The 27,894-nt window shown below is 38.3% G+C and overlaps 1 protein-coding gene across 3 annotated transcripts in view; it reads right to left on the minus strand.

Moving 5' to 3' along the window:
• RB1 (RB transcriptional corepressor 1) overlaps positions 1-19,243 on the minus strand; it is a 155,243-nt gene extending 136,000 nt beyond the window's left edge. For 2 of the 3 annotated variants that reach the window (XR_004626733.1, XM_034665175.1), the window contains exons 1-2: positions 18,870-19,243; positions 15,999-16,125 (exon numbers count right to left, since the gene is read on the minus strand). Coding sequence is in view for 2 of the 3 variants with exons in the window: in XM_034665175.1 (XP_034521066.1) it covers positions 15,999-16,125; positions 18,870-19,006 (264 nt within the window). In the remaining variant the exon portion in view is untranslated. The remainder of the gene's footprint in view (positions 1-15,998; positions 16,126-18,869) is intronic. The other variant, XM_034665176.1, reaches the window with a different exon arrangement.
• Between the last annotated feature and the right edge of the window lie 8,651 nt (positions 19,244-27,894).

The raw sequence follows: 27,894 nt of genomic DNA on the forward strand, positions 1-27,894 counted from the left end.
AATATATATGCCCCTAACAGGGGAGCAGCAAGATACACACGGCAACTCTTAACCATAATAAAGAGACATATAGATAAAAATATGTTAATAGTAGGGGACCTCAACACTCCACTATCAGCAATAGACAAAACACCGGAGCAGAAAACCAACATAGAAACAAGAGCTTTGAATGTCATACTTGACGAGTTGGACCTCATAGATATATATAGAACACTACACCCCAGAACCAAAGAATACTCATTCTATTCAAATGCCCATGGAACATTCTCAAGAATAGATCATGCTCTGGGACACAAAACAGGTCTCAGCCAATACCAAAAGATTGAAATTATCCCCTGCATATTCTCAGACCACAACGCTCTGAAATTGGAACTNACCTCACATATTCTCAGACCACAACGCTTTGAAATTGGAACTCAACCACAAGGAAAAATTTGGAAGAAACTCAAACACTTGGAGACTAAGAACCATCCTGCTCAAGAATGACTCGATAAACCAGGAAATCAAAAAACAAATTAAACAATTTATGGAGACCAACGAGAATGAATACACAACGGTCCAAAACCTATGGGATACTGCAAAGGCAGTCCTAAGGGGGAAATACATAGCCATCCAAGCCTCACTCAAAAGAATAGAAAAATCTAAAATGCAGTTTCTATATTCTCACCTCAAGAAACTGGAACAGCAACAGAGGGACAGGCCTAACCCACTGATAAGAGAGCAGTTGACCAAGATTAGAGCAGAAATCAATGAATTAGAAATCAGGAGCACAGTAGAGTAGATCAAGAGAACTAGAAGCAGGTTCCTTGAAAGAATTAATAAAATTGACAGACCTCTGGCAAGACTTATCCAAAAGAATAGAGAAAGGACCCACATTAATAAAATTATGAATGAAAAGGGAGAGGTCACAACCAACACCAATGAAATTGGAAGGATTATTAGAAACTTTTATCAACAGCTATATGCCAAAAAACTAAACAATCTGGAAGAGATGGAGGCCTTCCTGGAAACCTATAAACTACCAAGACTGAAACAGGAAGAAATAGATTTCTTAAATANCTGATTTTTTAAACAGGTCAATTAATTATGAAGAGATTGAAACAGTGATAAACAACCTTCCAAAAAACAAAACTCCAGGCCCGAACGGTTTTCCTGGGGGAATTCTACCAAACATTCAAAGAAGAAATAATACGTAGTCTCCTAAAGCTATTTCAAAAAATAGAAACAGAAGGAAAGCTACCAAACTCATTCTATGAGGCCAATATTACCTTGATCCCCAAACCAGGCAAAGACCCCCTCAAAAAGGAGAATTACAGACCGATTTCTCTAATGAATATGGATGCCAAAATCCTCAACAAGATCCTTGCTAATAGAATCCAACAGTACATTAAAAGGATTATCCATCATGACCAAGTGGGATTCATACCTGGGATGCAAGCATGGTTCAACACTCGCAAATCAATCAATGTGATACATCATATCAACAAGAAAAGACTCAAGAACCATATGATCCTCTCAATTGATGCAGAAAAAGCATTTGACAAAATACAGCATCCTTTCCTGATTAAAACCCTTCAGAGTGTAGGAATAGAGGGTACATTTCTCAATCTCATAAAAGCCATCTATGAAAAGCCTACTGCAAGCATTATTCTCAATGGGGAAAAGCTGGAAGCCTTTCCCTTAAGATCAGGAACACGACAAGGATGCCCACTCTCGCCACTATTATTCAACATAGTACTAGAAGTCCTTGCAACAGCAATCAGAAGACAAAAAGGGATCAAAGGTATCCAAATCATCGGCAAAGAACACAAACTGTCTCTCTTCGCAGATGACATGATACTCTATATGGAAAACCCAAAAGAATCCACTCCCAAACTATTAGAAGTTATAGAACAATTCAGTAAGGTGGCAGGATACAAAATCAATGCCCAGAAATCAGTTGCATTTCTATACACGAATAACGAGACTGAAGAAAGAGAAATTAGGGAATCCATCCCATTTACAATAACACCAAAAACCATACGTTACCTTGGAATTAACTTAACCAGAGACGTAAAGGACCTATATGCTAGAAACTATAGATCACTTTTGAAAGATATTGAGGAAGACATAAAAAGATGGAAAAATATTCCATGCTCATGGATTGGAAGAATTAACATAGTTAAAATGTCCATACTACCCAGAGCAATCTACACTTTCAATGCTATCCCGATCAAAATACCGAGGACATTTTTCAAAGAACTGGAACAAATAGTCCTTAAATTTGTATGGAACCAGAAAAGGCCCCGAATCTCCAAGGAACTGTTGAAAAGGAAAAACAAAGCTGGGGGCATCACAATGCCGGATTTCGAGCTGTACTACAAAGCTGTGATCACAAAGACAGCATGGTACTGGCACAAAAACAGACACATCGACCAAAGAAACAGAATTGAGAACCCAGAAATGGACCCTCGGCTCTTTGGGCAACTAATCTTTGATAAAGCAGGAAAAAACATCCGGTGGAAAAAAGACAGTCTCTTCAATAAATGGTGCTGGGAAAATTGGACAGCTACATGCAAAAGAATGAAACTTGACCACTCTCTCACACCATACACAAAAATAAACTCCAAATGGATGAAAGACCTCAATGTGAGACAGGAATCCATCAAAATTCTAGAGGAGAACATAGGCAACAACTTCTATGACATCGGCCAGAGCAACCTTTTTCACGACACATCTCCAAAGGCAAGAGAAATAAAAGATAAAATGAACTTATGGGACTTTATCAGGATAAAGAGCTTCTGCACAGCCAAGGAAACAGTCAAAAAAACTAAGAGACAGCCCACNAAAATAAACTCCAAATGGATGAAAGACCTCAATGTGAGACAGGAATCCATCAAAATTCTAGAGGAGAACATAGGCAACAACTTCTATGACATCGGCCAGAGCAACCTTTTTCACGACACATCGCCAAAGGCAAGAGAACTGAATAAATAAAATCTTTAAAAAAAAAAAAAAAGATAAAAAGCTTCTGCATAGCCAAGGAAACAGTAAAAAAAAACTAAGAGGCAGCCCACGGAATGTGAGAATATATTTGCAAATGACGCTACAGATAAAAGACTGGTATCCAAGATCTACAAAAAACTTCTCAAACTCAATACACGAGAAACAAATAAACAAATCATAAAATGGGCAGAAGATATGAACAGACACTTTTCCAATGAAGACATACAAATGGCTAACAGACACATGAAAAAATGTTCAAAATCATTAGCCATCAGGGAAATTCAAATCAAAACCACACTGAGATACCACCTTACGCCAGTTAGAATGGCAAAGATAGACAAGGCAAGAAACAACAATTGTTGGAGAGGATGTGGAGAAAGGGGATCCCTCCTACATTGTTGGTGGGAATGCAAGTTGGTACAGCCACTCTGGAAAACAGTGTGGAGGTCCCTTAAAAAGTTAAAAATTGAACTACCCTATGACCCAGCCATTGCACTACTGGGTGTTTACCCCAAAGATACAGACGTTGTGAAAAGAAGGGCCATATGCACCCCAATGTTCATAGCAGCATTGTCTACAATAGCTAAATCGTGGAACGAGCCGAGATGCCCTTCAACAGATGACTGGATTAAGAAGATGTGGTCCATATATACAATGGAATATTATTCAGCTATCAGAAAGAACGAATTCTCAACATTTGCTGCAACATGGACGGCACTGGAGGAGATAATGCTAAGTGAAATAAGTCAAGCAGAGAAAGACAATTATCATATGATTTCTCTCATCTATGGAACATAAGAACTAGGAAGATCGGTAGGAGAAGAAAGGGATAAAGAAAGGGGGGGTAAGCAGAATGGGGAATGAAGCATGAGAGACTATGGACTCTGGGAAACAAACTGAGGGCTTCGGGGGGGGAATGGGATAGGATGGTGATGGGTATTAAGGAGGGCACGTATTGCATGGTGCACTGGGTGTTATACGCAACTAATGAATCATCGAACTTTACATCNGCAGAATGGGGAATGAAGCATGAGAGACTATGGACTCTGGGAAACAAACTGAGGGCTTCGGGGGGGGAATGGGATAGGATGGTGATGGGTATTAAGGAGGGCACGTATTGCATGGTGCACTGGGTGTTATACGCAACTAATGAATCATCGAAATTTACATAAAAAACCAGGGATGTACTGTATGGTAACTAACATAATATAATAATAAAAAAAAACATTAAAAAAAAAAAGAAAAAGAAAATGTTAAGGAAAATGCTTCAAGGAAGGAAAGTAATGCCAGATGGAAATCTGGACCTTTATAAAAGGATGAAGAGCACTGGAAATGATAGCTAGATGGCCAATAAAAAGACTCTCTTTTAAATTATTATTTAGATTTCTTTAAAAAAATAATTGTTTAAAGCAAAAATAATAACACTATATTATGGGGTTTATATCACATGTACAAGTAAAATGTATGACAATAGGATATAAAAGGCATGAGGGAAGAAATGAAAGTATACTGACAATTTTTATATTGTACATTCAGTAATATAGCATTTGAAAACAGACAGAAAAGTTTTAAATATATGCTATAAACCCTGAAACAATGACTAAAATAACACAAAAAAGTTATAGCTTACAAGCCAACAAATGACAAAAAAGGAATCATTAAAAAAATAATCAATCCAATCAAAGGCATAAAAGAGGGAAAAGCAACAAAGAAAAGATGAAACAAGTAGAAACAAATAGCAAGGTGGTAGATTTAAACCCAACCATTTCAAAAATCACATTAAAGGTCAATGGTCTGAAAATCCTACTTAAGAGACAAAGACTGACCCAACTATATGTTACCTACAAGAAACCCACTTTAAATACAGTTGACCCTTGAACAACATGAAAGTTAGGGCTGCTGACCCTTACAAAGTTGAAAATCCATGTGGGGCACCTGGGTGGCTCAGTCAGTTAAGCATCCGACTCTTGATTTCAGCTCAGGTCATTTATCTCAGGGTTGTGAGATCAAGCCCCACAATGGGCTCCATGCTAGGTTTGAAGCTGCTTAAGATTCTCTCTCTCTCTCCCTTCTCTCCCCACCTCCGTATCTCTCTAAAAAAGGAAGGAAGGAGGGAGGAAAGGAAGGGAGGGAAGGAAGGGAAAAAGGGAGGGAGGGAGGGAGGGAAGGAGGAAGGAAGGAAGGGGAAAATCCATGTATAATTTTGATTCCCCTAAAACTTAACTAATAGCCTACTGTTGACCAGAAGCCTTACCAATAATATGCAGTTAACACATATTTTGTATGTTACATGTATTATACACTGTATTCTTACAATAAAGTAAGCTAAAGAAAATGTTACTAAGAAAATCATAAGGAAGAGAAAATACATTTACAGTACTGTACTGTATTTATTGAAAAAAAATCCAGGTGTCTGGGTGGCTCAGTCAGTTAGGCGTCTGCCTTTGGCTCGGGTCCTGGTCCCAGGGTCCTGGGATCAAGTCCCACATAGGGCTCCCTGCTTGGCAGGGGTCTGCTTCTCCCTCTGCCCCTCACCCTGCTCTCATGCTCTATTTCTCACTCTCTTAAAAAAAAAAAAAATCCATGTATAGTGGACCCACCCACTTCAAACCCATGTTGTGCAAGGGCCAAGTAAATAAAGATACAAAGAGGTTAAAAGTAAAAGGATTTTTTTTAAAAAGGTATATGATACAAAATACTTATCAAAAGAAAGCTTAAGTGTCTATATTAATATTAGAAAAAGATTTCAGATCAGAAAACATGAGGGATAAAGAGGATCTTTTCATCATGCATTATATTAATAATATATGATACATACCATGTAAGATACGATAATGAAGTTTATTAAAATAGTATTAAGGTATAATAAAGTATAACAATAAAAGAACATTATAAACAATTTTACACTAACAATTCAACAAGTTAGATTGACCCATTCATTGAAAAACACACACTGCCCAAGCTCACCAAAAAAGTAAGAGAACCAAAAAAAAAAAAAAAAAAAAAAAAAAAAAAAAAAAGGGACGCCTCAGGGGCTCAGTCCCTTAAGCTCAGGTCATGATCCCGGAAGTCCTGCACCAGGCTCCTTGCTCAGCAGGGAGTCTGCTTCTCCCTCTGCCTGCTGCTCCCCCTGCTTGTGCAAGCTCTCTCTTTCTCTGACAAATAAATAAAATCTTTACCAGAAAAAAGTAAGAAAACTGAATTGCCCATATCTATGAAAGAAACTGAATTTCTTCCCTCAAGGCCCATATGGTTTTACCAAACATTCAACAAAGAAATGATACCAATTTAACACAAACTCTACAAAAAAAAAATAAATAAAGAGAACAAAATATTTCCCAGCTCATTCTATAAGGCCAGCATTATTCTATCACAAAATCTAACAAAAATTGAAGAAAAGAAAAAAAACACTAGAAAAAAACCCCATAACCAAAAATAGAAAACTACAGACCCAATATGCCTCATGAATATATATGCAAAAATTCTTAACAAAAGTTTAGCAAATCAAATCCAACAATACATGAAAGGGATACTGTATCATGATCAAGTGGAATTTATCCAAGAATGGAAAGTTGCTTTAACAGTCAGTATTATTCATCACATCAACGATCTAAAAAAGGAAAAATATGATCATTGCAATAGATGCAGAAAAAGCATTTCACAAAATTCAACATTTATTTCTGATACAATAAAAAAAAATCTCTCCAAACTGGGAATAGAAGGAAAATTCCTTCCTGATAAAGGACATCTAAGAAAACCCTACTCTTAACATTACACTTAATGGTAAAAGACAGAATGATTTCTTCCTAAGAGCAGGAACTCTTACTGCTTGTATTCAACACCGTACTGAAATCTTAGCCAGTGCAACAGGAAAGGGAAAAAAAGCAAAATGTTATAAAGGAAGAAATAAAGCTGTCTTTATTCAGACATGACATAATTGTGTATATAGAAAATGTATGGAAACTCAAAATGGGCAAAAAACATAAGAGACAATACACTGATGATGATAAACAAAGGCAACTTAAGCACATTTAGAAGACCTTCAGCAACTATGGACTTTGGGCGATAATGATGTGTCAGTACGTTCACCAACTGTAACAAATGTAGCACACTTGTGGCAATATTGATAATGGAAAAAGTTAAGCATGTGTGGGGGCAGAAGGTATACAGGAACTCTCTGTACCTTCTGCTCAATTTTGCTGTGAACCTAAAACTATTCTAAAAAGAAAAGTCTATTTTAAAAATATTCCATATCATTAGCTATCAGAAAAATGTAAATTAAAACCACAACAAGATATCACTACATAGTAAAAAGTATGGCTAATTTTTAAAAAAATAGTACCACCACCAAATGTTGGCAAAGATGCAAGGAAACTGAATCACCCATATATTGATGGTAGGAATATAAAATGGTACAGCTGGAACGAAGTTTGGCAGCTCTTACAAATTAAACACATATGACCATACCATATGACCAGCAATTGCACTCCCCTAGAAAAATGAAAACTGATATCTACACAGAAACCTATACACAAATGTTAACAGCAGCTGTATTCATAACAGCTAAAACCTACGAATGAGGCAGACATCTTTCAATGGGTGATTGGTTAAACAAACTGCAGTCCAGTCGTGCCGTAGAATACTACTGGACACAACAAAAAACCACAATGGGCTGACTTGTGCCCCCCGCCCAACTCCTGAAAACTCATATGCTGAAGTCCTAACCCTAAGTACCCAAGAATGTGACTGTTTTTGAAGATACGGCCTTACAGAGGCACGATAAATTAAAATGAGGACATTTGGTGAGCCCTAATCCAGACTGATTAGTGTCCTTATAAGAATAGGAAATTTGGACACAAAAAACACACCACGGATGTGTGCACATAGGAAAAGCATTCCAGAACTCAAGGAGAAGGCAGCAATCTGCAAGCCCAACAGAGAAGTCCCAGAAGAAACTAAACTTGCTGACATCTCAACTTGGACTTCTAGTCTCCAGAAACATGACAAAACTTATTTCTGTTGTTTAAGCCACCCAGTCTGTAGTATTTTGTTATGGAAGCCCTATCACACTAATATATTGATATACAATTTCAAAGACTTTCCAGAGAATTACTCTGAGTGAAAAAAAAGCCAATCCCAAAGGTTAAATACTGTGTGATCCCACTTAGATAACATTCTTGAAATTACAAAATATGTCACATTATTATTGAGTAAAGATCTTATTAAATATCTATGTATAGCCAACCTGGTCTACTGGTACTGTCAACATAATATTTGGAAAGATGATTACAATCACTGGTCATCTTTGGAGGATCATACAGAACAAATGTGCTGGTTTCAAAACTAGTCAATAAAAGCAAAGCATAAAGCACTTATCCTTCCTTTCCTGAATGAACTATACCTTATTTTTTTAATAATATTTGTTTTGTTATATTAGTCACTATACTTTAGAATAAGAACAGTTAATGAAGAAAAGTTTCTCTTTACAGAATTAGAATAATTGAAAGAGGAATGATAAAGTTATCAGATTACCATTTAGCAACCCCTATGGATCCAGTCAATGGTCATCAATAATCACAACAAAAAAGAGACATAAGGTATATGCCTCCCAACGGGCATTCACAAAAATATCTCTGAAGTATGTCTTCCGGAAAATACCAAACTAGGATCTACTAGAGGCCTGATCTATTTCCAGACAAGACAGAGAATTAGACAAATATGTTAAACAACGAAGGAGGTGCAATCTGCAAAATACACACTGTAGGAAATTCTACAGAATAAATCATCCTGTTTTTCAAGAAATAAATTGTAAGAAAAGAAAGGGATGGGGGACAGAAGTAGAAGGTGAAATCTATAAATGGACTCTCAGAAACAAACTGAGGGCATCAGAGGGGAGGGGGTAGGGGAATGGGATAGGCTGGTGATGGGTATTAAGGAGGGCACGTATTGCATGGTGCACTGGGTGTTATACGCAACTAATGAATCACAGAACTTTACATCAAAAACTAGGGATGTACTGTATGGTGACTAACATAATATAATAAAAAAATATTTAAAAAAAGAGATTTAAGACAAGTCAACCAATTACAATATATGAACCTTATTTGAATCCTGATTAGATCATGTGAAAAAAAATTTATGAAATAACTGAAAAATTTTGAACACTGGATATCTGATAATAAAAAACTGTCATTGGGCATGCCTGGGTGGCTCAGTCAGTTAAGCCTCCGACTCTTGATTTCAGCTCAGGTCATGACCTCAGGGTCATGAGATAGAGCCCAGCAGCACGTTCTGCACTGAGTGTGGAGCCTGCTTAAGATTCTCTCTCTCCCTCTTTCTTTGCACTCCCCAGCCACACGCATGTGCATGCTCTCTCTCTCTCTCTAAATATAATTTATTTATTATAAATAAATAAATACATACATACATAAAATATTCTGTTTTTTAAGGTTATTAAAAGAAGAACCTTTTAGAAAGGAGAAGTTATTTGCAAAAGAAGGACTTCAACCCTGCATGAAGAACCCTGCATGAAGAGGTTTCATACGTCTGTAGTACTGTTTAACTTACATGGAATGCCTAGTGTTACTCCAATTCCAAACTATTCCGTTCAACTATCTTCCTAAACATAATGATCCATATCACAAAAACAAATGCCTCTATGAAGGGCAATCTATTTCAAAGCTCTTGAATATATATACACACACAAAACACTAAGAGGTTGACATTTAGACATCATTTCTGCTTTACAGATAAGGAGAATTAATCAATTTACCTAAAATACTATAGCTAAAATGCACCTACTATAATCAAAAGTTTTTTGCCTCCAGGTCCATTCTACCATGAGTCATTTAAGATGCAGAAAGAAGATCAGAATTCTAACAACTGATTCACTGTAAGTCACAACATGAACAGCATTCCTGGCCAATTTCTTAATGGAAAGTCCCTTGTTTATATGCTATATGCAGTATGAAACAATCTAATCTAATGACAACAATTACATATTACAGACTTATTAAACATTTGTACAAAAAGGAAAAAATTTTGTAGACAAAATATCGCAAATCTTCCCTTAAATTTTAAAGAAAAAATACCACATCAGAATCATTACACATGCATTTATAAATTCAACTATTTTCAAGGTTGCTTTAGTTATTTTGGGCCTTTTATGGTTCCATACAAATTTAAGGATTGTTTGTTCTAAGCTCTGTGAAAAATGCTGTTGGTGTTTTAATAGGAATTGCATTAAATATGTAGATTGCTTTGGGTAGTAAAGACACTTTAACAATATTTGTTCTTCCAATCCATAAGAATGGAATGTCTTTCCATTTCTTGGGGTCATATTCAATTTCATTCACCAGTGTTTTATAGTTTTCAGAATATAGGTCTTTCACCTCTTTGATTAGGTTTATTGCCAGGTATTGTTTTTGGTACAATTGTAAATGGAACCGATTCCTTCATTTCTCTTTATGCTGTTTCATTACTGGTGTACAGAAATGCATCAGATTTCTGCATGTTGATTTTGTATCTTGAGAATTTACTGAACTCATGTATTAGTTCTAGCAGTTTTTTGGCAATCTTTCAGGTTTTCTATATAGAGTATCCTGTCATCTGCAAATAGTGAAAGTTTTACTTCTTCCTTTCTGATTTGGATGCCTTTTATTTCTTTTTGTTGTCTGATAGCTGTGGAGGGACTTCCAGTACTATGTTAAATAACAGTGGTGCAAGTGTACATCTCTGTCTTGTTCCTGACCGCAGAGGAAAAGCTCTGTTTTTCCCCATTGAGGATGATATTAGCTGTGGGTTTTTCTTATATGGCCTTGATTATGTTGAGGTTATGTTCCCTCTAACCCTACTTTGTTGAGGGTTTTTATCATGAATGGATATCGTACTTTGTAAAATGTTTTTTTTTTCCATCTATTGAAATGATCACATGGTTTTTATTCTGACTTAAGAAGCAAAGCTGGAGGCATCACAATTCCAGATTTCAAGTTATATTACCAAGGTGTAGTGATCAAAACAGTATGGTACCAGCACAAAAACAGACACAAAGGTCAATGGAACAGAAGAGAAAACCCAGAAATGAACCCACAACTATATAGTCAGTTAATCTTCAACAAAGCAGGAAAGAATACCCAATGGGAAAAAAGTCTCTTCAACAAATGGTCTTGGCAAAACTGGGCCGCAACATGCCAAAGATGAAACTGTACCACTTTCTCATACCAAACACAAAAATCAATTCAAAATGGATTAGAGACCTAAATGTGAGACCTGAAATCATAAAAATCCTAGAAAAGAATGCAGACAATAACATCTTTGACACTGGCCATAGCAACTTCTTTCTAGATATGTCTCCTGAAGCAAGGGAAGCAAAAGCAAAAATAACTATCGGGACTTGATCAAAATAAAAATCTTCTGCACAGCAAAGGAAACAACAAAACTAAAATGCAACCTATGGAATGGGAGAAGTTATTTGCAAATGACATATCAGATAAAGGTTAGTATCAAAATATATGAAGAACTTATAAAACACCCCAAAAAATGAATAACCCAATTAAAAAATGGGCAGAAGACATGAACAGACATTTTTTCCAAAGAAGACATACAGATGGCCAACAGATACATGAAAGGATGCTCAACATCACTCATCATCAAGGAAATACACACTAAACATACAATGAGATATCACCTCACATCTGTCAGAATGGCTAAAATCAACAACACAAGAAATAACAGGCATTGGCAAGGATGTAGAGAAAGGGGAACCCTCTTGCACTGCTGATGGAAAGGCCAACTGATGCAGCTACTCTGGAAAACAGTATGGAGATTCCTCAAAAAGTTAAAAATAGAGCTACCCTATGATCCAGTAATTGCACTACTATTTACCCAAGAATACAAAAATACTAATTCAAAGGAATACCTCATTGTTTATAGCAGCATTATCTATAATAGCCAAATTATGAAAATAGCCTGTGTCCACTGACTGATGAGCAGATAAAGACGTGGTAAACAGACAACAGAATATTATTCAGTCATAAAAAAGAATGAAATCTTGCCATTTGCAATGACATGACGGACCTAGAGAGTACTATGCTAAGCAAAACAATACAGTCAGAGAAAGACAAATACCACGTGACTTCACTCATTGTGGAATTTAAGAAACAAAACAAGCGATCATAGGAGAGAGAAAAAAAGAGAGAGGGGCAAACGAAGAAACAGACTCTCAACTACAGAGAACAAACTGATGGTTACCAGAGGGGAGGTGGGTGGAGGATGGGTGTAATAGGTGATGGGGATGAAGGGGGGCACTTGTGATGAGCACCAGGTGATGTACTGAATGTTGAATCACTATACTGTACACCTGAAACTAATATCACACTGCATGTTAACTAACTGGAATTTAAATAACTTTTAAAAATTCAAGCATTTGGGGCACCTGGGTGGCTCAATCATTAAGCATCTGCCTTTGGCTTAGGTCATAATCCCAGGGTCCTGGAATCAAGACCCACATCGGGCTCCCTGCTCAGCGGGAAGCCTGCTTCTCTCTCTCTAGCTGTCTCGCTCTGTCAAATAAATAAATAAAACCTTAGGAAAAAAAATTCAATTATTTTAACTGATTCTTAAGTTCTCCTAAAAAATTATAGTAATATAAAATTTTCCGGGGTAGTTCTTAAGTCAAATTATTCTGGTTCCATGATCTAATATAGGCATTCATTTACACTAATAAATGCTTTATGTGCATGAAGTTATTTAATCCACACTATTAACTCCAAGATCCAGAAATTATTGTTGGCCATTTTTACAAATAACAAAACTCAGGCTTGGAGATTATAGGTAACTTGCTCAAGATCATGGAGCTAGTAAATGGTAAAACTGAGACTTGAGTCAGTCTAGTCTGATGACAAATCCTTCCTCTTAACTCACCCTCTATTCCAATAAATATCATCTACTTTCAGCTGCCAAAAAAGAGTTCCTTTAGCTACTATATTTCTCTTCTTGTTTAAAAGAAGATAGCTAACTGTTATCTAGAATAGCTAGAATGGAATAGCTGCATCAGAAACGGGTTCATTTTGTCATAACATTCGCTTCTCTGCACACGCTCTGTCACATTCTCCCTTAGAAATGATTGTATATCAGAGATTAAATTCTCAGGCCAACTCTCAAAAACTTAACTATCACTTAAAGTAATATTTTGGTAGGAGAAGAAAGGGATAAAGAAAGGGGGGTAATCAGAAGGGGGAATGAAGCATGAAAGACTATAGACTCTGAGAAACAAACTGAGGGCTTCAGAGGGGAGGGGGGTGGGGGAATGGGATAGTCTGGTGATGGGTAGTAAGGAGAGCACGTATTGCATGGTGCATTGGGTGTTATACGCAACTAATGAATCATCGAACTTTACATCGGAAACCAGGGATGTACTGTATGGTGACTAACAATATAAGAAAAAAATATTATTATAAAAAAATAAATAAAAATAAATAAAGTAATATTTCTAGGTAAGCATCTGTAATTATAACAGGACAATACCACATCCTCCTCTGTCATACACCCCTGCAAAAAATAGGTACCCAATATCCCAAAGATAACACGAAAGTCCTTGTCTTCCTCCAGCACACAACCAAGAATGATTTCACATTCCCTAGTCCCATCATGAGCTCCACAACAAAATGAAATGTAAACTGTGCCAGTTCCCATGGAAGGACAAAGCCAGGATAAAAGCAAAGGATAAGAAAGTAGAAATATTTATTCATACTTGTAGTCAAGTCTGAAGCCTAAAAGGGCCTCTACAATCAATGAAAACTATTACTGTTATAGTTCAGTACAAAAACAGTTTTGTTTGAACTAGCCTGGAAGCCTAACTACTATATCGTACTTACAAAGAGATTGGGAACATAACCCACTCATAAATTGGAAACTACCGATATTCACCAATACCCTCTATAATCTTCTACTCCTTCCCAATTTTCTGAAAACTAAAAGCATTTGTGAGCAAGAGGTGACTCCCTATAACTGCATGTGCACAGAAAAGGCTTTGTACATGAAGTACCCAAATCAGTGGAAGTATACATTTAATGCTTTGGAAAGATAATACCGAAGTCATTCATCCAAGATACTTCAGTATTCCTCCTTTTTTAGTAAGGAGTTCCAGATTATGTTCAGGTCTTTGAAATTGGATTCATTTTCTCTTTTTTATTACCAGAGGCTATGCATGGAATGCTTGTGTCCCCCAGAATTCATACACTTAAAACCTAATGCCTAATGTAAAGGTATTAGGAGTTGTGGCCTTGAGGAAGTGATTAGGTCATGAGGGCTCTACCCTTATGAATGGGACCAGTGTCCTTATAAAAGAGGCCTGAGAAAGCTCCCACTCTTTCTGACTTGTAAAACCAATGACAAGGTGCTGTCTGTGAAGGAGGAAACAAGCCCTCACACAGACACAGAATCTGCCAGCACCATGATCTTGGACTTCCCGGCCTCCTGAACCATAAGAAATAAACTTCTGTTGTTTACAAGCCACACAGTCTGTGGTCTTTTGTTAAAATAGCCCAAATGGACTAATATACCAGAATTTTTTAATGGTTTTAAAACATTTTTATAGGATGTACATTAACGTATTTTGCTGTGTTAATCTGATCAGTAAAAACAGACAGACATGTACAATAATACAATGCTAATAAGAAAGTAAATTCATTAAAAATGTCTATCTGGAGTGCAATTTAACAATAATTACCAAAAGATTTATAAATGTTCATAGCTATTAACTCAGTAATTCAACTTGTAAAAATGTATTCTAATAATCAGATTCATTCATTAATTTATTTAACAAACTATCAAGGACTTACCCTGCGCCAGGCATTATTCTTATGAAAAAAGACATTTATCACATCATTTTATAGTGCCAAAAAGTTGTGGGGGGAAAAACGTCCAACAATAGTAAGAGCTATAGCAAATTAAAATACATCTAATGTATAAAATATTATAGTACCATTGGAAACTACATTATCAAATACCAAAAAAATATTTAATAACATAATAAAACACTCATGATATGTCAAGAAAAAAATTTAAAACAAGATACAAAACTATTATATGAAACTATATATAATTATGTGTATGATCCCAAATCTGTGTTTTAAATGACCAAGCCAGGGACCTTGATGAAGTTACTTAACCTCACTCTATTTCAGTATCTTCTAAAAAAATCAAGATTTTACATTTTACATGTAAAATGAAGATTTTTATTTCATATCTCAATGGATTGTTGAATGAGTTATTTTTTAAATGCTTATAATATTCCCCCAGTACATATAAAGCACTAATAATTATTTGCTGGTGTTATTAGTAGTAGTAATACTACATAAACACACATACACTTATGAAAAAAAAAATGAAAGAAACATCAAATGCTATCAAAGATTCTAAATTCTAACAAAACTAATTCTGAAACAAACAGGAATTTTGAACACTACATATTATAAGATATTAAAAATTATAAGGTATGGCTTTGTTTTTTTAAAAAGTATTTTGTATCAGAGTGAAGTGTGTACGAATAAGATATGATAGCTAAAATTTGCTTTAAAATACTTTGGTGGGGTTTACATGTGGAGATTTTTAAAAATTTTTAATGTTATCAGATGTACATTATTTACCTCTGGGTAACAAAATTATTACTTGCTTTTCTTTATGTTTTTCTATTTTCCAAATTATCTACAGTAATTCAAAAATTATTTTTTAAATGAGAAAATTTTGGGGGCACCTGGGTGGCTCAGTCAGTTGAGCGTCCAACTCTTGTTTTTTGGCTCAGTTCATGATCTCAGGGTCCTTAGATCGAGCCCTGCATTGGGCTCTGTGCTCAGCAGAGAATCTGCTTAAGATTCTCTGTCTCCCTTGCCTTCTGCCCCTCCCTGTGCTCAGGCTCTCTCTCTCTCCCTCTAAAATAAATAAATAAAATCTTCTTTAAAAAAAAAAGTAAAAAATGAGAATTTTTTTTCAAAAAATGTTAAGGAAATCCTTACCAATACTCCATCCACAGATGAAACTTTCTCCCAAGTTAACCAAGCTCTTTCTCTGACATGATCTGGTATCTTTAATTTCTGACATAATGCAGTAAAATCAGGTTCTTCGGTTTCTTCAAACACAAGCCTACCAGATAAAAAGAGACATATAATAGGGATATACTTACAAATTAAACTAATTAAGTAAACATTTGTTTCAATGGTTTGCATATAACAGCACTGTTCGGAAAAAAAGCATCACTAAATACTTTAAAATCTTATTTATCTTTTAAAAAAATTACAGGTAGAATTTAAACATGTTAATCTTTTTCATGGGCTTTCCAACACAAATACAACATAGTGAAAGATGTTAGCTGGCCTGGTGAATCACGTACAGTTCAGAACAGCGAAACAGCTTCGTAAAATTAAGTAAGTATGATAGCTAAAGATGTATGGGAAAATAGGGATGACAATAACAGCAAAAAGAAGAAAGCCCATATATAATATCACAGAATCAACTTAGTTTCAGCGACTTTGCTAAAATGCAGTCTACACTTATCAAGGTCTCACATAATCTCTCTACTTACTAGCATTTCTTACATGACTAACTTAACATAAACTACTGCTATGCTTATTTCAGCCTTTTCTCTTCAGTCCTCCTTAGCCAAGATAGGTAGTCAATAATTTCTTGTTGGCTAGTACCTTTTCATTCATTTACTGTCTATTTCACACCTAATAATAATAATATGAGGAATACTTAACAATTTTTGAGTATTTACTCTGACCCTTGTCTATACAAAGTACCTTAGATGCATAGTTTCAGTGGAATCCACACATCAGCCTATTAGATAAGTACTCTTATTACCCCTGTTTTAACAGATAAATACCAAATCAGAGAAGTGAAAGTACTCACTCGAGGTCATGGCCAGTAAGTGGGAAACCCAAAAGTTTAACTCTGTAATCCATGCCCTTGACCACTATTCCAGACTAACAACCCTCCTTCAAAACATAATTAACTTTTGATTATATCAACAATGAAGGTGAAGTGCTGTTCTTAGTGAAGGTTTTCCTTCCGACTTCACCACTTAGGCTATATGTAATGCAACAGAGAGAAGATCTCAGCTGTCAAGGTAGAAACAGGCTCTGTCACTGAAAGTGCAGGTGGAGTGAGCCCTGAATCCATCCCTAAGCAAGTTGCTACGCTCTGGATTGCCAGGCACTAGTTTTTACCCTTGCTAAGCAGCTAATCTACAGAGTTCAAATGCCCAAACTAGTGAAACCTTTTGTGGGTATGGATAATCAAGAGTAGAGTGTATCTTGTATGGTTTTGACTTACAGGAGAATTTTTGATAGTTTCACAGTTCCATCATTTAAGAGTATATAACATAATGTTGGGGTGGGGAAGAAAGGCATTCTTTTCCCAGGTGATAGCCATAATTTCAGTATTTCTGGTTACCCTATAAGAATTGGATAACATGGAATTCTTTAGCGTAGATTTACTTCATTTTCCAAATGAAAACTTTCAAGTATTGGATACGTCAAAGCTTAATCAGAAATCAAATTTGTCTTCTCTCACAACATTCTAGACTTTTTTTTTTAATTAGTGTGATTTTTAACTGACCCATAAGACAATCCATTTAAACATATATATTTTTAATAGCCTTTCACAGGCCATGCCAAAAGCTCATCCCAATTTTTTATAATTTGTCTGAACTCTGTTAGTGTCTGGCAAGTTGAAAGAATAAGAATTGGTAATGGGCTAGAACAGGGGAGGAAGTGGTGAGGGACAGAAAGGAATCCCATTTCCCCCACAATGGATATGAAGTCTCAAAGTAGAACCAGTACTGACAATAATAATAGCAATCATACTCTTTCAATCTTAGCTTCTTAACCATAAGTATCACAATCAAGAAAAATAGGATGTTGCAATGGAATAAATACCCCCTGTCATGTTCTACTGCATTATCATGGACTCGCCTAAATTTAGATACCACTTGGGGGAAAAAAAAAGTTTCATGTGAGCACGAGAACATCACTAGTTTTGTACCCAAACCAAACAAAATGAGAGGACACAAGGTTGTTTCCTGGCTCAAAGGCAAAATGAAAGAAATAACGAAAAAAGCTGAAGATTAATAACATACAAGAGTTTCATGCAACGGGAATAAAAGAAAAAATTGAGAAACTTTTAAGCACTTAGACTAAATGTCTTACAAAACTTTTTCCCATACACCAATTCCTCTCAAGAATTATGTTCCTCCAGTAACTACTGAATTCCCAAAGCACTGTTATAAGGGAGCGCCACAAAACACCTCAGCTGAGCACCCTGGGGGCGGACACGCAGGACCCTGTCCTTCACGTCCCATGGCTTTCCTGGCTGGCCTCTCCCAGGACTGGGCTTCAGATGCAGTGCACGCCCAGAGGAAAACACTTTCAGCTGTTGCATCGCAGAAGACCAAAACAGAAAGTCAAACGACCACCGCAATATTACAAATCTCAACAGGAGACAAACTCTCCACCAGACACTAGTCAGTCATTTTTCTTTTTTTGCCTTTGATGGGGCCTCGAAATCACCCGTCGCCTGCAAGCCTTTCCGCCTAGAGGAGGAAAGGCGGCACCTGTCACTTTGCTCAGGGACCCGAGCCCCACCCGCCCGACACCTGTCAAGCTGGAGCCAAGACCCTTCCCGGCTTCCCTCCTCTCGCTCCCGAACCCAGACCCCTGTCATCCTCCTTCAGGCGCTCCGCGGTGGTGGGGGACACGGGAGGACTCTCCTCCCGCCCGGTCGCGGCCGCCGGCTGAGACGCTCCCCCGCCAAGACGCCGGGGTGCCCGCCCCGACGCACTCTCGGGGCGCCCTCCTCTCGTGGCGGCCGCCGCGATTCTGCCCGCTCACCTGGGCAGAGGCAGGTCGTCGGGGCCACTGTCCTGCTCGGGGTCCTCCTCAGGAGCGGGGGGCGGCGGCGGCGGCGGCGGGGGTTCGGCGGCAGCGGTGGCGGCGGCTGCTGCTCTCCGGGGGGTTTTGGGCGGCATGACTCCCCCCGAGGGCAGGAGCCAGTGAGTGGTGGCGAAGGGCCGGGGAAGGAGGACGCGCGCACGTCGGGGCACGCCCCGTCCTCTCCCGACTCCCGTTACAAAAATAATTTGAACGTCCCCTGAGAAAAACCGGACGAGCCCTCCCCCGCCCGGCAACCGAGCGCCGCGTCCAACCGCGGGAAAACGTCACTTCCGCCCGCGGCGTCACGTCCGCGAGGCTCCCGGGCCCGCCGGCGTCGGGAGGGAACCGGGGCGCCTAGCGGTGCGCTGGGCGGGGGCGCGAGATCTGGCGGGCTGGGCGTGGACCCCCGGCCTGGGCCAAGACACCCTTCCTGAGGCAGCCGCCGCCGCCGCCCGGACGTGTCTCTACTCGAAACTCTCCTTTTCAGGCCTGGGTGCGGGTAACGGGGCACCGCACGCTCTGGCGGGTGAGATTGGGCTCCATTTTTATCTGTGGGCTGATCTGGGGCTGCAGCTCAGGCCCCGCCGGGAATATCAAGCGTGTGCACCCTGGGCGGGCACGCCCCTCTCCCTCCGTGGGCGGCGCCCTCCTACCACGTTCCTCCCGCCCAATCCGTTAAGCAGAATCGGCCAAACAAAAACAAACGTTTGTAAAACACCTATAGAAAGTGAATTTTGACGATCCCTGGCAGATACAAGGTGTAGAATAATTACTGGCCTTTTAGGGTCATTGTTTACAGAAGGGGCGTGGGGGAGTGGGTAAAGAACAAGTGATAGTGTGATAAATGTTTTAATAGCGGTGTAAAAACGGGAGGCACCATCGAAATGCCTAAGGGACACCTTCAGAGAAGCAATGGCAGCTGAATAGAAGTTTGTCAGGCACACCTAACATGTAAGGAGGGCTTACTATGTACCAGGGATTTTGCTGGCCATTTTAACTATCTTAATCCTGCGTCCTGGAATTGAGCCTTACCCCCACCTAGTGCTCACTGCTCAGCGGGAAGCCTGCTTCTCCCTTTGCCTGCAGCTCCCCTTGCTTGTGCGCGGGCTCTCTTTCTGTCAAATGAATAAATAACATCTTTAATAATAAAAAAAAAAATGCGCCAAGAAAAGAGGAGCCTGCGCAAAGGCACAAAGACCCCAGAGAAGAGCTTGCTGAAAGAGCTTACACTATCTAACGTTGGTTTAGAAGCTGTGTCTCTTCTCTCATGATATTTACTATAATAATAGATTGTCTTGTATGAATATATGTTTTTCTCTTTGGCAGACCCGGTGGATTGACCGGTCAGAACTTCCCAATTTAGAAACTGTGAATAAAGTATAGCTGTGTTCTGATGTGAACCCCCTCATCCTTGGAATAGCTGACCAGGGTTGAGGCAGCCGGAGACTTCAGTCAAGTCTGGGCTGCAAACCTCTTGGGTTTATCTTAACCAGTTGTACAATGGATTACCGTTTTCTGTGTATAGCACGATATATATGTCAGGATGTGAAAAGGGTTGGCAGTCATTGGCCTACTCAACAGCCAGTCTTGCCTAAGTTCAGAAACCATCTCTTGGGAGCCAAAAGTTCGTCAAGAAGTAGGGCCTAAACCCATCCCCAGCTACAGAGAATGAATAGCATCAAAGTGGTAATCCTATTCACCTTGCCTGGGATTAGTGTAGGCACGACCCTCAGGATGCAGTTTTAGTCTTTGCAAGATCAAAGATTGTCTGCTGGCAGCCTGATAAAATGAGATACAGAAATGACACAGTTCTTCTACCTTTAACTATTATCATGAGAATGTTGACACTTAATTGCTGCAGCCATTGTGACTTAAGGCAAGCTGACCTGAGGATAAGGCAGAAATGTTAATGATGTTACAGTAAGTAATATCAAAAACATCTGCATCCTCCATGACAAATGAGTCTCTGATTTGACCAACCCTGAAGCTGACCTCAACGAGCTGGAGTTTTCAGTTGTTTACAGCAGAAATCATTATGACTGATAATACTTGTCCTGTGAGACCTTTCAGGGTAGAGACCAAATCTTCGGCATCGCTGTAGCCTTTTAGCTGCCAGCAGTGTTTGGCACACAGTAAATGTTTGTTTGCTAAAAGTAGAGAGGCTAGGAAAGCAGAGGAAAGTTCCAGGAACTGAAGTAAACTCTATATGTAGATATGACTTTCTTTATTTAAACCCAGTTTATCAACCTCTGGATTTAGCACAATTGTGATAAATCAAAGAGAGATTTCTCAATTTACAGAAGGATGTGTGTCTTTACCATGGGTTAATTTAACTATGTTTCTCTACTACATTTAAAATCCTTACACACAACTCCAGAACAATTGTTTTGATCAAAAGTTTTATATCCCCCATACGGCTTTCTGTTGTACCAAATAAATATTAGAAATTCTGCAGTTACTTAAAAGATGCTTTTCCTGATCTTCCTCTAACAGTGAAATCTTTCAAAGGTTACCTATGTCCTACTTGTTCACATTCAATGACTTCTTTCTTTCTTTTTTTTTTAAGATTTTATTCATTTATTTGGGGCGCCTGGGTGGCACAGAGGTTAGGCGTCTGCCTTCAGCTCAGGGCGTGATCCCGGCGTTATGGGATTGAGCCCCACGTCAGGCTCCTCCGCTATGAGCCTGCTTCTTCCTCTCCCACTCTCCCTGCCTGTGTTCCCTCTCTCGCTGGCTGTCTCTCTCTCTGTCAAATAAATAAATAAAATCTTTAAAAAAAAAAAAAAAGATTCACCGATAGAAACCTTGAGTTCTATTTAAAAAAAAAAAAAAGATTTTATTCATTTATTTGACAGAGAGAGAGACAGCCAGAGAGAGAGGGAACACAGGCAGGGGGAGTGGGAGAGGAAGAAGCAGGCTCCCAGCAGAGGAGCCTGATGTGGGGCTGGATCCCAGGACCCTAGGATCAGGCCCTGAGCCGAAGGCAGACACGACTGGGCCACCCAGGCGCCCCTCAATGACTTCTTTCTGATCTTCACTCTACTTGACCTTTCTTACAGTTAGCACAGTTAACCACTTCCTCTTTCTTAAAACTTCCCTAGTCTTCCACAAATCCATGGTCTCCCTTTTCTTCCTCCTCCTCCCTTCTGTTCCTTTGTATACTCCTCACTGGTTCTTCCCCCTGTCTTCAATGCAGGTTCCCTTAGAGCAGCATGACTCAAAGTGTGTTCCTTGGACCACTGCCAGTTTGATTATATCTCATCCACAAGGAAATAAGCACAGAAATTAAGAGTAAGTGCTTAGCAGCACTTATAGCGATTTAATATTTCAACTGTATCCAGGGACATGATCTTTGAACACCTCTCATTAAACAGAATATGAAACAGTTCAGGTGTTTCACAACTTGTGTGGTTGCAGGTGGCATGACTGTCCTTGCCCTGTGCAGTAGGACCACATTATAAGGAATGAAATTTTAAGGTTAGTTCCTTAACTGTTACCCGAAAGTGAATACAAATCTGTGAAAATGTAAATATTTGTTTACTTTTCTAACTTGTTATATTTACAGCCATTTTAATTTTTAATCAAGCCTGTTTTTTGAAATTCATAGCTACATTAAGGAAGTAAAATTTGTGTCATTTGTTTTTAAACCTAAATTATAGATGGTGGAAAAAGCCTTACTGTCCTGTTTTGTCAAGAAAAGACACATGTCAGTAGTATGTTAATAATTAGTAAACCAAACAATGACCAGAGTAGTGATTCTAAAGGATTAAAGATCCAAGTGTTTTTACTAATTTTACTAATTTAGTAAAATATCTAAAGTATCAGAAGTATCATCCCCCTTCTATTGAGTGCATAGCCAAAAGTCATAGTAAAATACTAAAACCATAACTAACTAATGAAGCAATAAGGCCATCAAAATTCAGTAGCATTCTTCATATATAAAATATAAAGAAACTAATTATGACTTGGATAAAACATTTAGAATTTTTATTTTCCATGAAAATAATCTCCACACATGAATTCATGGATCCAGAATCCATTTATTTAATTGAAGGATATTTTAAATGTAATTATAACTTAATAGGACAAATTTTTGGAACCGATAAAGCATTGATACTATAACTGATAAGGAAGATGTTTTTGAAACTAAAGCATTATTTGCTCCATTTTGGATAAAAATTAAAAGTGAATGTCCTGAGCTTGCTGAAATTGTTTTAAAATGACTTCCATTCCCTTAAACATATCTTTGAGAGACTAATTTCTCTACTATGAGCATTACTGAGTAAAACATAGAAACAGTTTAGATACACAGTATCTCCTGCTAGAGGCATTGTCAGCAATCCAACCTAGCATAGATAATTTAACAGGCAAGAAACGCATTCATTTGTCATGTTAAAATCTGTAACTACTGATAAATTTAAAATATTAAATATAGCATTTAATATGGGAAATTGCTCCTTCACTACTAACTTTTTGTTTAGTTGTTATGACTACGGAATGATAAAAAAAAAAACTAACCATGTATTAGCAACTCTTTATATTAATCTCCTATATGCACACTTTCAGTGAACAAAGTAGTTCTTGTAATTTCTTCTTTGTTCTATGTTTTTTGAAATGTAATTTTGTATCTGTTTAAAATACCAAAAAATGTGAGTTTGTAATTGGTGTGCCTTTTTTTTTTCATTTCATTTTCCAAGTATTTTTAAAGGTTTTATTTCCCAGAAGTGTCAGTTCATGAAATTAAAAAAGAAAGGAAAGGTCCTTCACAGACCGTGTGAGATAATTCTGGCCGAAAATATCATCACCTCTCCTCTCCTTTTGCTCTATTTCATTTCCATTATTTAAATCACTTCCATATGTGTATGCACTTAGATTCTTTCAGATTCAAGAAACCGAGATCCACTTTGTTTACCTTAATTATTCAGGATTATTAATTAGTTGGGGGGGAGTGAAAGAGACAAAAAACTAAAAAAGAGTCTCTCCTGCTATACTCCTGTACCTTGTCATCCATCCAATAACTGGCTTTCATCCTTCTTGCCTCTGCGAACGTTTTTAGTCTTCATCTCTTTATAATTTTCTCCTGCCTCAATGACTCCCTCTCCATGTCACTAATTCACATTTCTCAGGAGAGAGAATATGATTGGTTCCCCTAGTAAACTGTAATTTACATTCCCAGGACCAGATAACATAATTTGCAGGACCCAGTGCAAAATGAAAATGCAAGGCCCCTTTTTCACAAATTATTGAGATTTTCAAGATAGTGAGTGTGGAACATTAAACCAAGCACAATGCCTTTCTAAATGGACTCTTACAGAACTGCATAGCTCACCTGCCCATAAAGCCAGCCATGTCCATGGGAATACATCTACATCTGTTCTGCTAACTAGGATGTCCCCATGCCTAGCATGTGCCCATGACATGGAGCAATCAGTTGGGCTTGATACCAAGTGGTACCAGTTTGGTACTATGTCATTGTATTAGTTTTCCTTCCTTCCCTGCCCACACCCCTTTTCCTTCACTCCTATTTCTCTCAAATTGCACTCAGTCTCTATTTTCTAGAGAACCCAAGCTAAAAGACTTGGATCCGAAGTGTCTTGAAGACATTCAGGATGGGATATCAAGAGTTGGCTTAATCACTGGTCTTACAGCAATAAAGACCAAAGCATGGTATGTGGGTAGTAAGCGGGGCCACACAGTCGTATCATAATTACTAAGGCTTCCCACCTGTGGCCAGTCAGGATGCAGTGCACGTAGAAGGTGGAGCATTGGAATGTGTAGAGGCCATGATGCTTGAGCAGTATGGGGATAATAATTGTATTGGGATGGATTCTGTTACTGGAATTGTATACTTTGTAAAAGAAAATGATACCTCAGGGCAGTCAACTGTCACCTTAAGGCACACTGAGAAGGGCAGAAGGCTTCCATTGGCGGGTTTTTTTTTTAAAGATTGTGATTTTGACATAAATTATTTTTGCTTTTGTCTTTCTTGCCTAGGGAGACATATCCAGAAAAATGTTGCTAAGGCCAATAGCCAAGAGATTACTACCTATGGTTTCATCTAGGAGTTCGATGGTTTCAGGTCTTACATTTAAGTTTTACTGCATTTTGAGTTTATTTTTGAATATGGTTTAAAAAAGTGGTTCAGTTCAACCATTTTTTTGGATGTAGATTTCCAGTTTTACCAGCATCATTTATTGAAGAGACTGTCTTTTTCCCATTGTATATTCTTGCCTCCTTTGTTGTAGATTAACTGACCATATAAGTTGTAGATTAACTGGCCATTAATGACCACAGATAATTGACCATATAGGCTTTATTACTGGCCTTTCCGTTCTGTTCCACTGATCTATTTTTGTGCCAGTGCCAAACTGTTTTCATTACTATAGCTTTGTAGTATAGCTTGAAATCTGAAACTGTGATACCTCCAGCTTTGTTCTTCTTTCTCAAGATTGCTTTGGGTATTTGGAGTCTTTTCTGGTACATACACAGTTTAGGATTATTTGTTTTAGTTCTGTGAAAAATACTATTGGTATTTTGATAGAGATTGCATTGAATCTGTAGATTGCTTTGGATAGCATGGACATTTCAACAATATTAATTCTTCCCATCCATGAGCATAGAGGATCTTTCCATTTGTTTGTGTGGTCTTCAATGTCTTTCATCAGTATTTCAGATACAGGACTTTCACCTCTTTGGTTAAGTTTATTCATAGGTATTCTATTCTTTTTGATGCAATTGTAAATGGGATTGTTTTGTTAATTTCTCTTTCTTCTAGTTCATTATTAGCATATAGAAACAACAGATTTCTGTATATTAATTTTGTATCCCACAAGTTTACTGAATTCATTTATCAGTTCTAATAGTTTTTTGGTGGGGTCTTTAGGGCTTTTTATGTACAGTATAGAAAATCCTAAAACCTTTTTATTTGGGAATCTAAAACACAAAACAAACAAAAAAACAGAAACAGACTCATAAATATAGAGGACAAACTAGTTATTGCCCAAAGGGAGAGAAGTGGGGTGATGGCAACATAGGTGGAGGGGATTAAGAGATACAAACTTCCCAGTTATGAAATAAATAAGTCAGGGATGAAAAGTACAGCATAGGGAATATAGTCAATATTGTAATAATGTTGAATGGTGACAGATGGTAACTACATTTATAGTGAGCATTGCATAATGTATACAATTGTCGAATCACTATGCTGAACACTTGAAACTAATGTAACATTGTGTGTCAACTGTACTTCAATAAAAAAAATAAGTAAAAGACTGATTTCCTGTAGCTTAAAGCAAACTACACCAAAAATCAGGCTCAGAATCTGACTGTAAAAGCAGCAGAGCTGAAAAAGCAATGAAATGCATAGATTTGTCAAGCTCTCCTTTGTGCACATCTGGTCCCTGAAGGAGAAAAGTGACCTAAGACCCAGGATGGGATATTTGAGTGGATAAGTCCTAGAATGTTGAATCTCCTAGTTCTCCCCTGAACCTGTGGGGTACTGAAAAAGATTTAGCAACCAGCTCTCAGGGGAGGAAGTGGCAGGAAAGGACCATGATTCATAGCATTAGCCAATTTCTATTGAATGAACACTCCCACCTTAGTCACTTTCAAGCTACCAACATAATGTCACTGAACACAGAATTAAAAAAGAGATGTCCACAATTGGCTCCTGCAAGCTGGTGTGAACTGGCTCCAACCCAGCAGTAACCTGAACTCTCAGGCTGGCAGAATCAGCACCTCCACTTTGCCAGAGAAGAATAGTCTTCTCTTGCCTGTAAATCATGCGATGACTCTTGAAGCAAGTGGCTCTCCAAAAGGATGTGTGGCCATGAGCCAGGGTAACTGCACTGGAAAAAGGGAAATGCCCAGAATCTTCAAGAATTGTTAGATACAGGGTGCCTAGTTGCCTCAGTCAGTTAAGCATCTGACTTTGGCTCAGGTCATGATCCCAGGGTCCTGGGATCGAGCCCTGCATCGGGCTCCCTGCTTAGTGGGGAGTCTGCTTCTCCCTCTCCCTCTCCCTCTCCCTCTGTGTATGCGCTCTCTCTCAAATAAATGAATAAATACATAAATCTGAAAGAAAAAATAAAAGAAAAAAGAAATCCAAGCTACAAGCTGGCCTGCTACTTGAGCTGCATAACCCAGCAGATCCAACGGTATGAGAGGTATCTGTGGTGAGTAAGTGATACATAGAGTCTCCAGCGAGCCCCAACAGGAGGTATACGCCTAAGGTTCTAGAGCAAGGCAACATTTTGTAACAGAGAGTTACTCTCTCTTTGAAAAATCAGCTGTTTGTGTTACTGTGCCCAAATGGAGACAGAGCGCCTAAGAAATAGGAGGAGCCCGTCGGGAGCTGATTATTATTCTCTGAGCTATAAGGTCTGGCAGCATCAATCCATTATACAATGGATATGGTACATTCAGGATCAGGCAAGCAGGGACTAAGAAGTCATGAGTAAGTGTGAACAAATAATCTAAACTCTTATATCACCAACCTCTCTTGCACTGACACTTCTCTCTCAGTTCAGTCCTTTGGCCTAAGGGGGTTCTCTAAGACCAACAGATGGAGAAGGAAAGACCTCGGACCTAGTTTACATATGGGTTGGCCCAAGATGTAAGTGCTATAAAAAATGCATTGCTGGTGCCCACAGTACAGTGATGATGGGGAATCCTCCCTTGGGAAGACTTGTGAGCAATACACTTGATTGTTCACTTCTTAGGAAGAAGAAGTGTCCTGAGATATGGATATGGATATACAGGAGCTTCTAGGCAGAGAAGAATGGCTTGGCTAATTGATTCAGGACCTGGAGAAAAAAATGATCAGAATATTGGGGACAGATTGGTCTGGAAAACAAAATTTGAATGGATCTATGGGGGTGAGAGTATTTCTGTATCTTAAGTTAATTCCCACAGAGAGCATTCTCAGGCACCAGGTAAACGAGATGACCTGTCTTGTGGCATCAGCTAGCACAAAGATCCTCTT

The sequence above is a fragment of the Ailuropoda melanoleuca genome, chromosome 7 (genome assembly GCF_002007445.2).
Source record: "Ailuropoda melanoleuca isolate Jingjing chromosome 7, ASM200744v2, whole genome shotgun sequence".
In the NCBI taxonomy this organism is placed as follows: domain Eukaryota; kingdom Metazoa; phylum Chordata; class Mammalia; order Carnivora; family Ursidae; genus Ailuropoda; species Ailuropoda melanoleuca.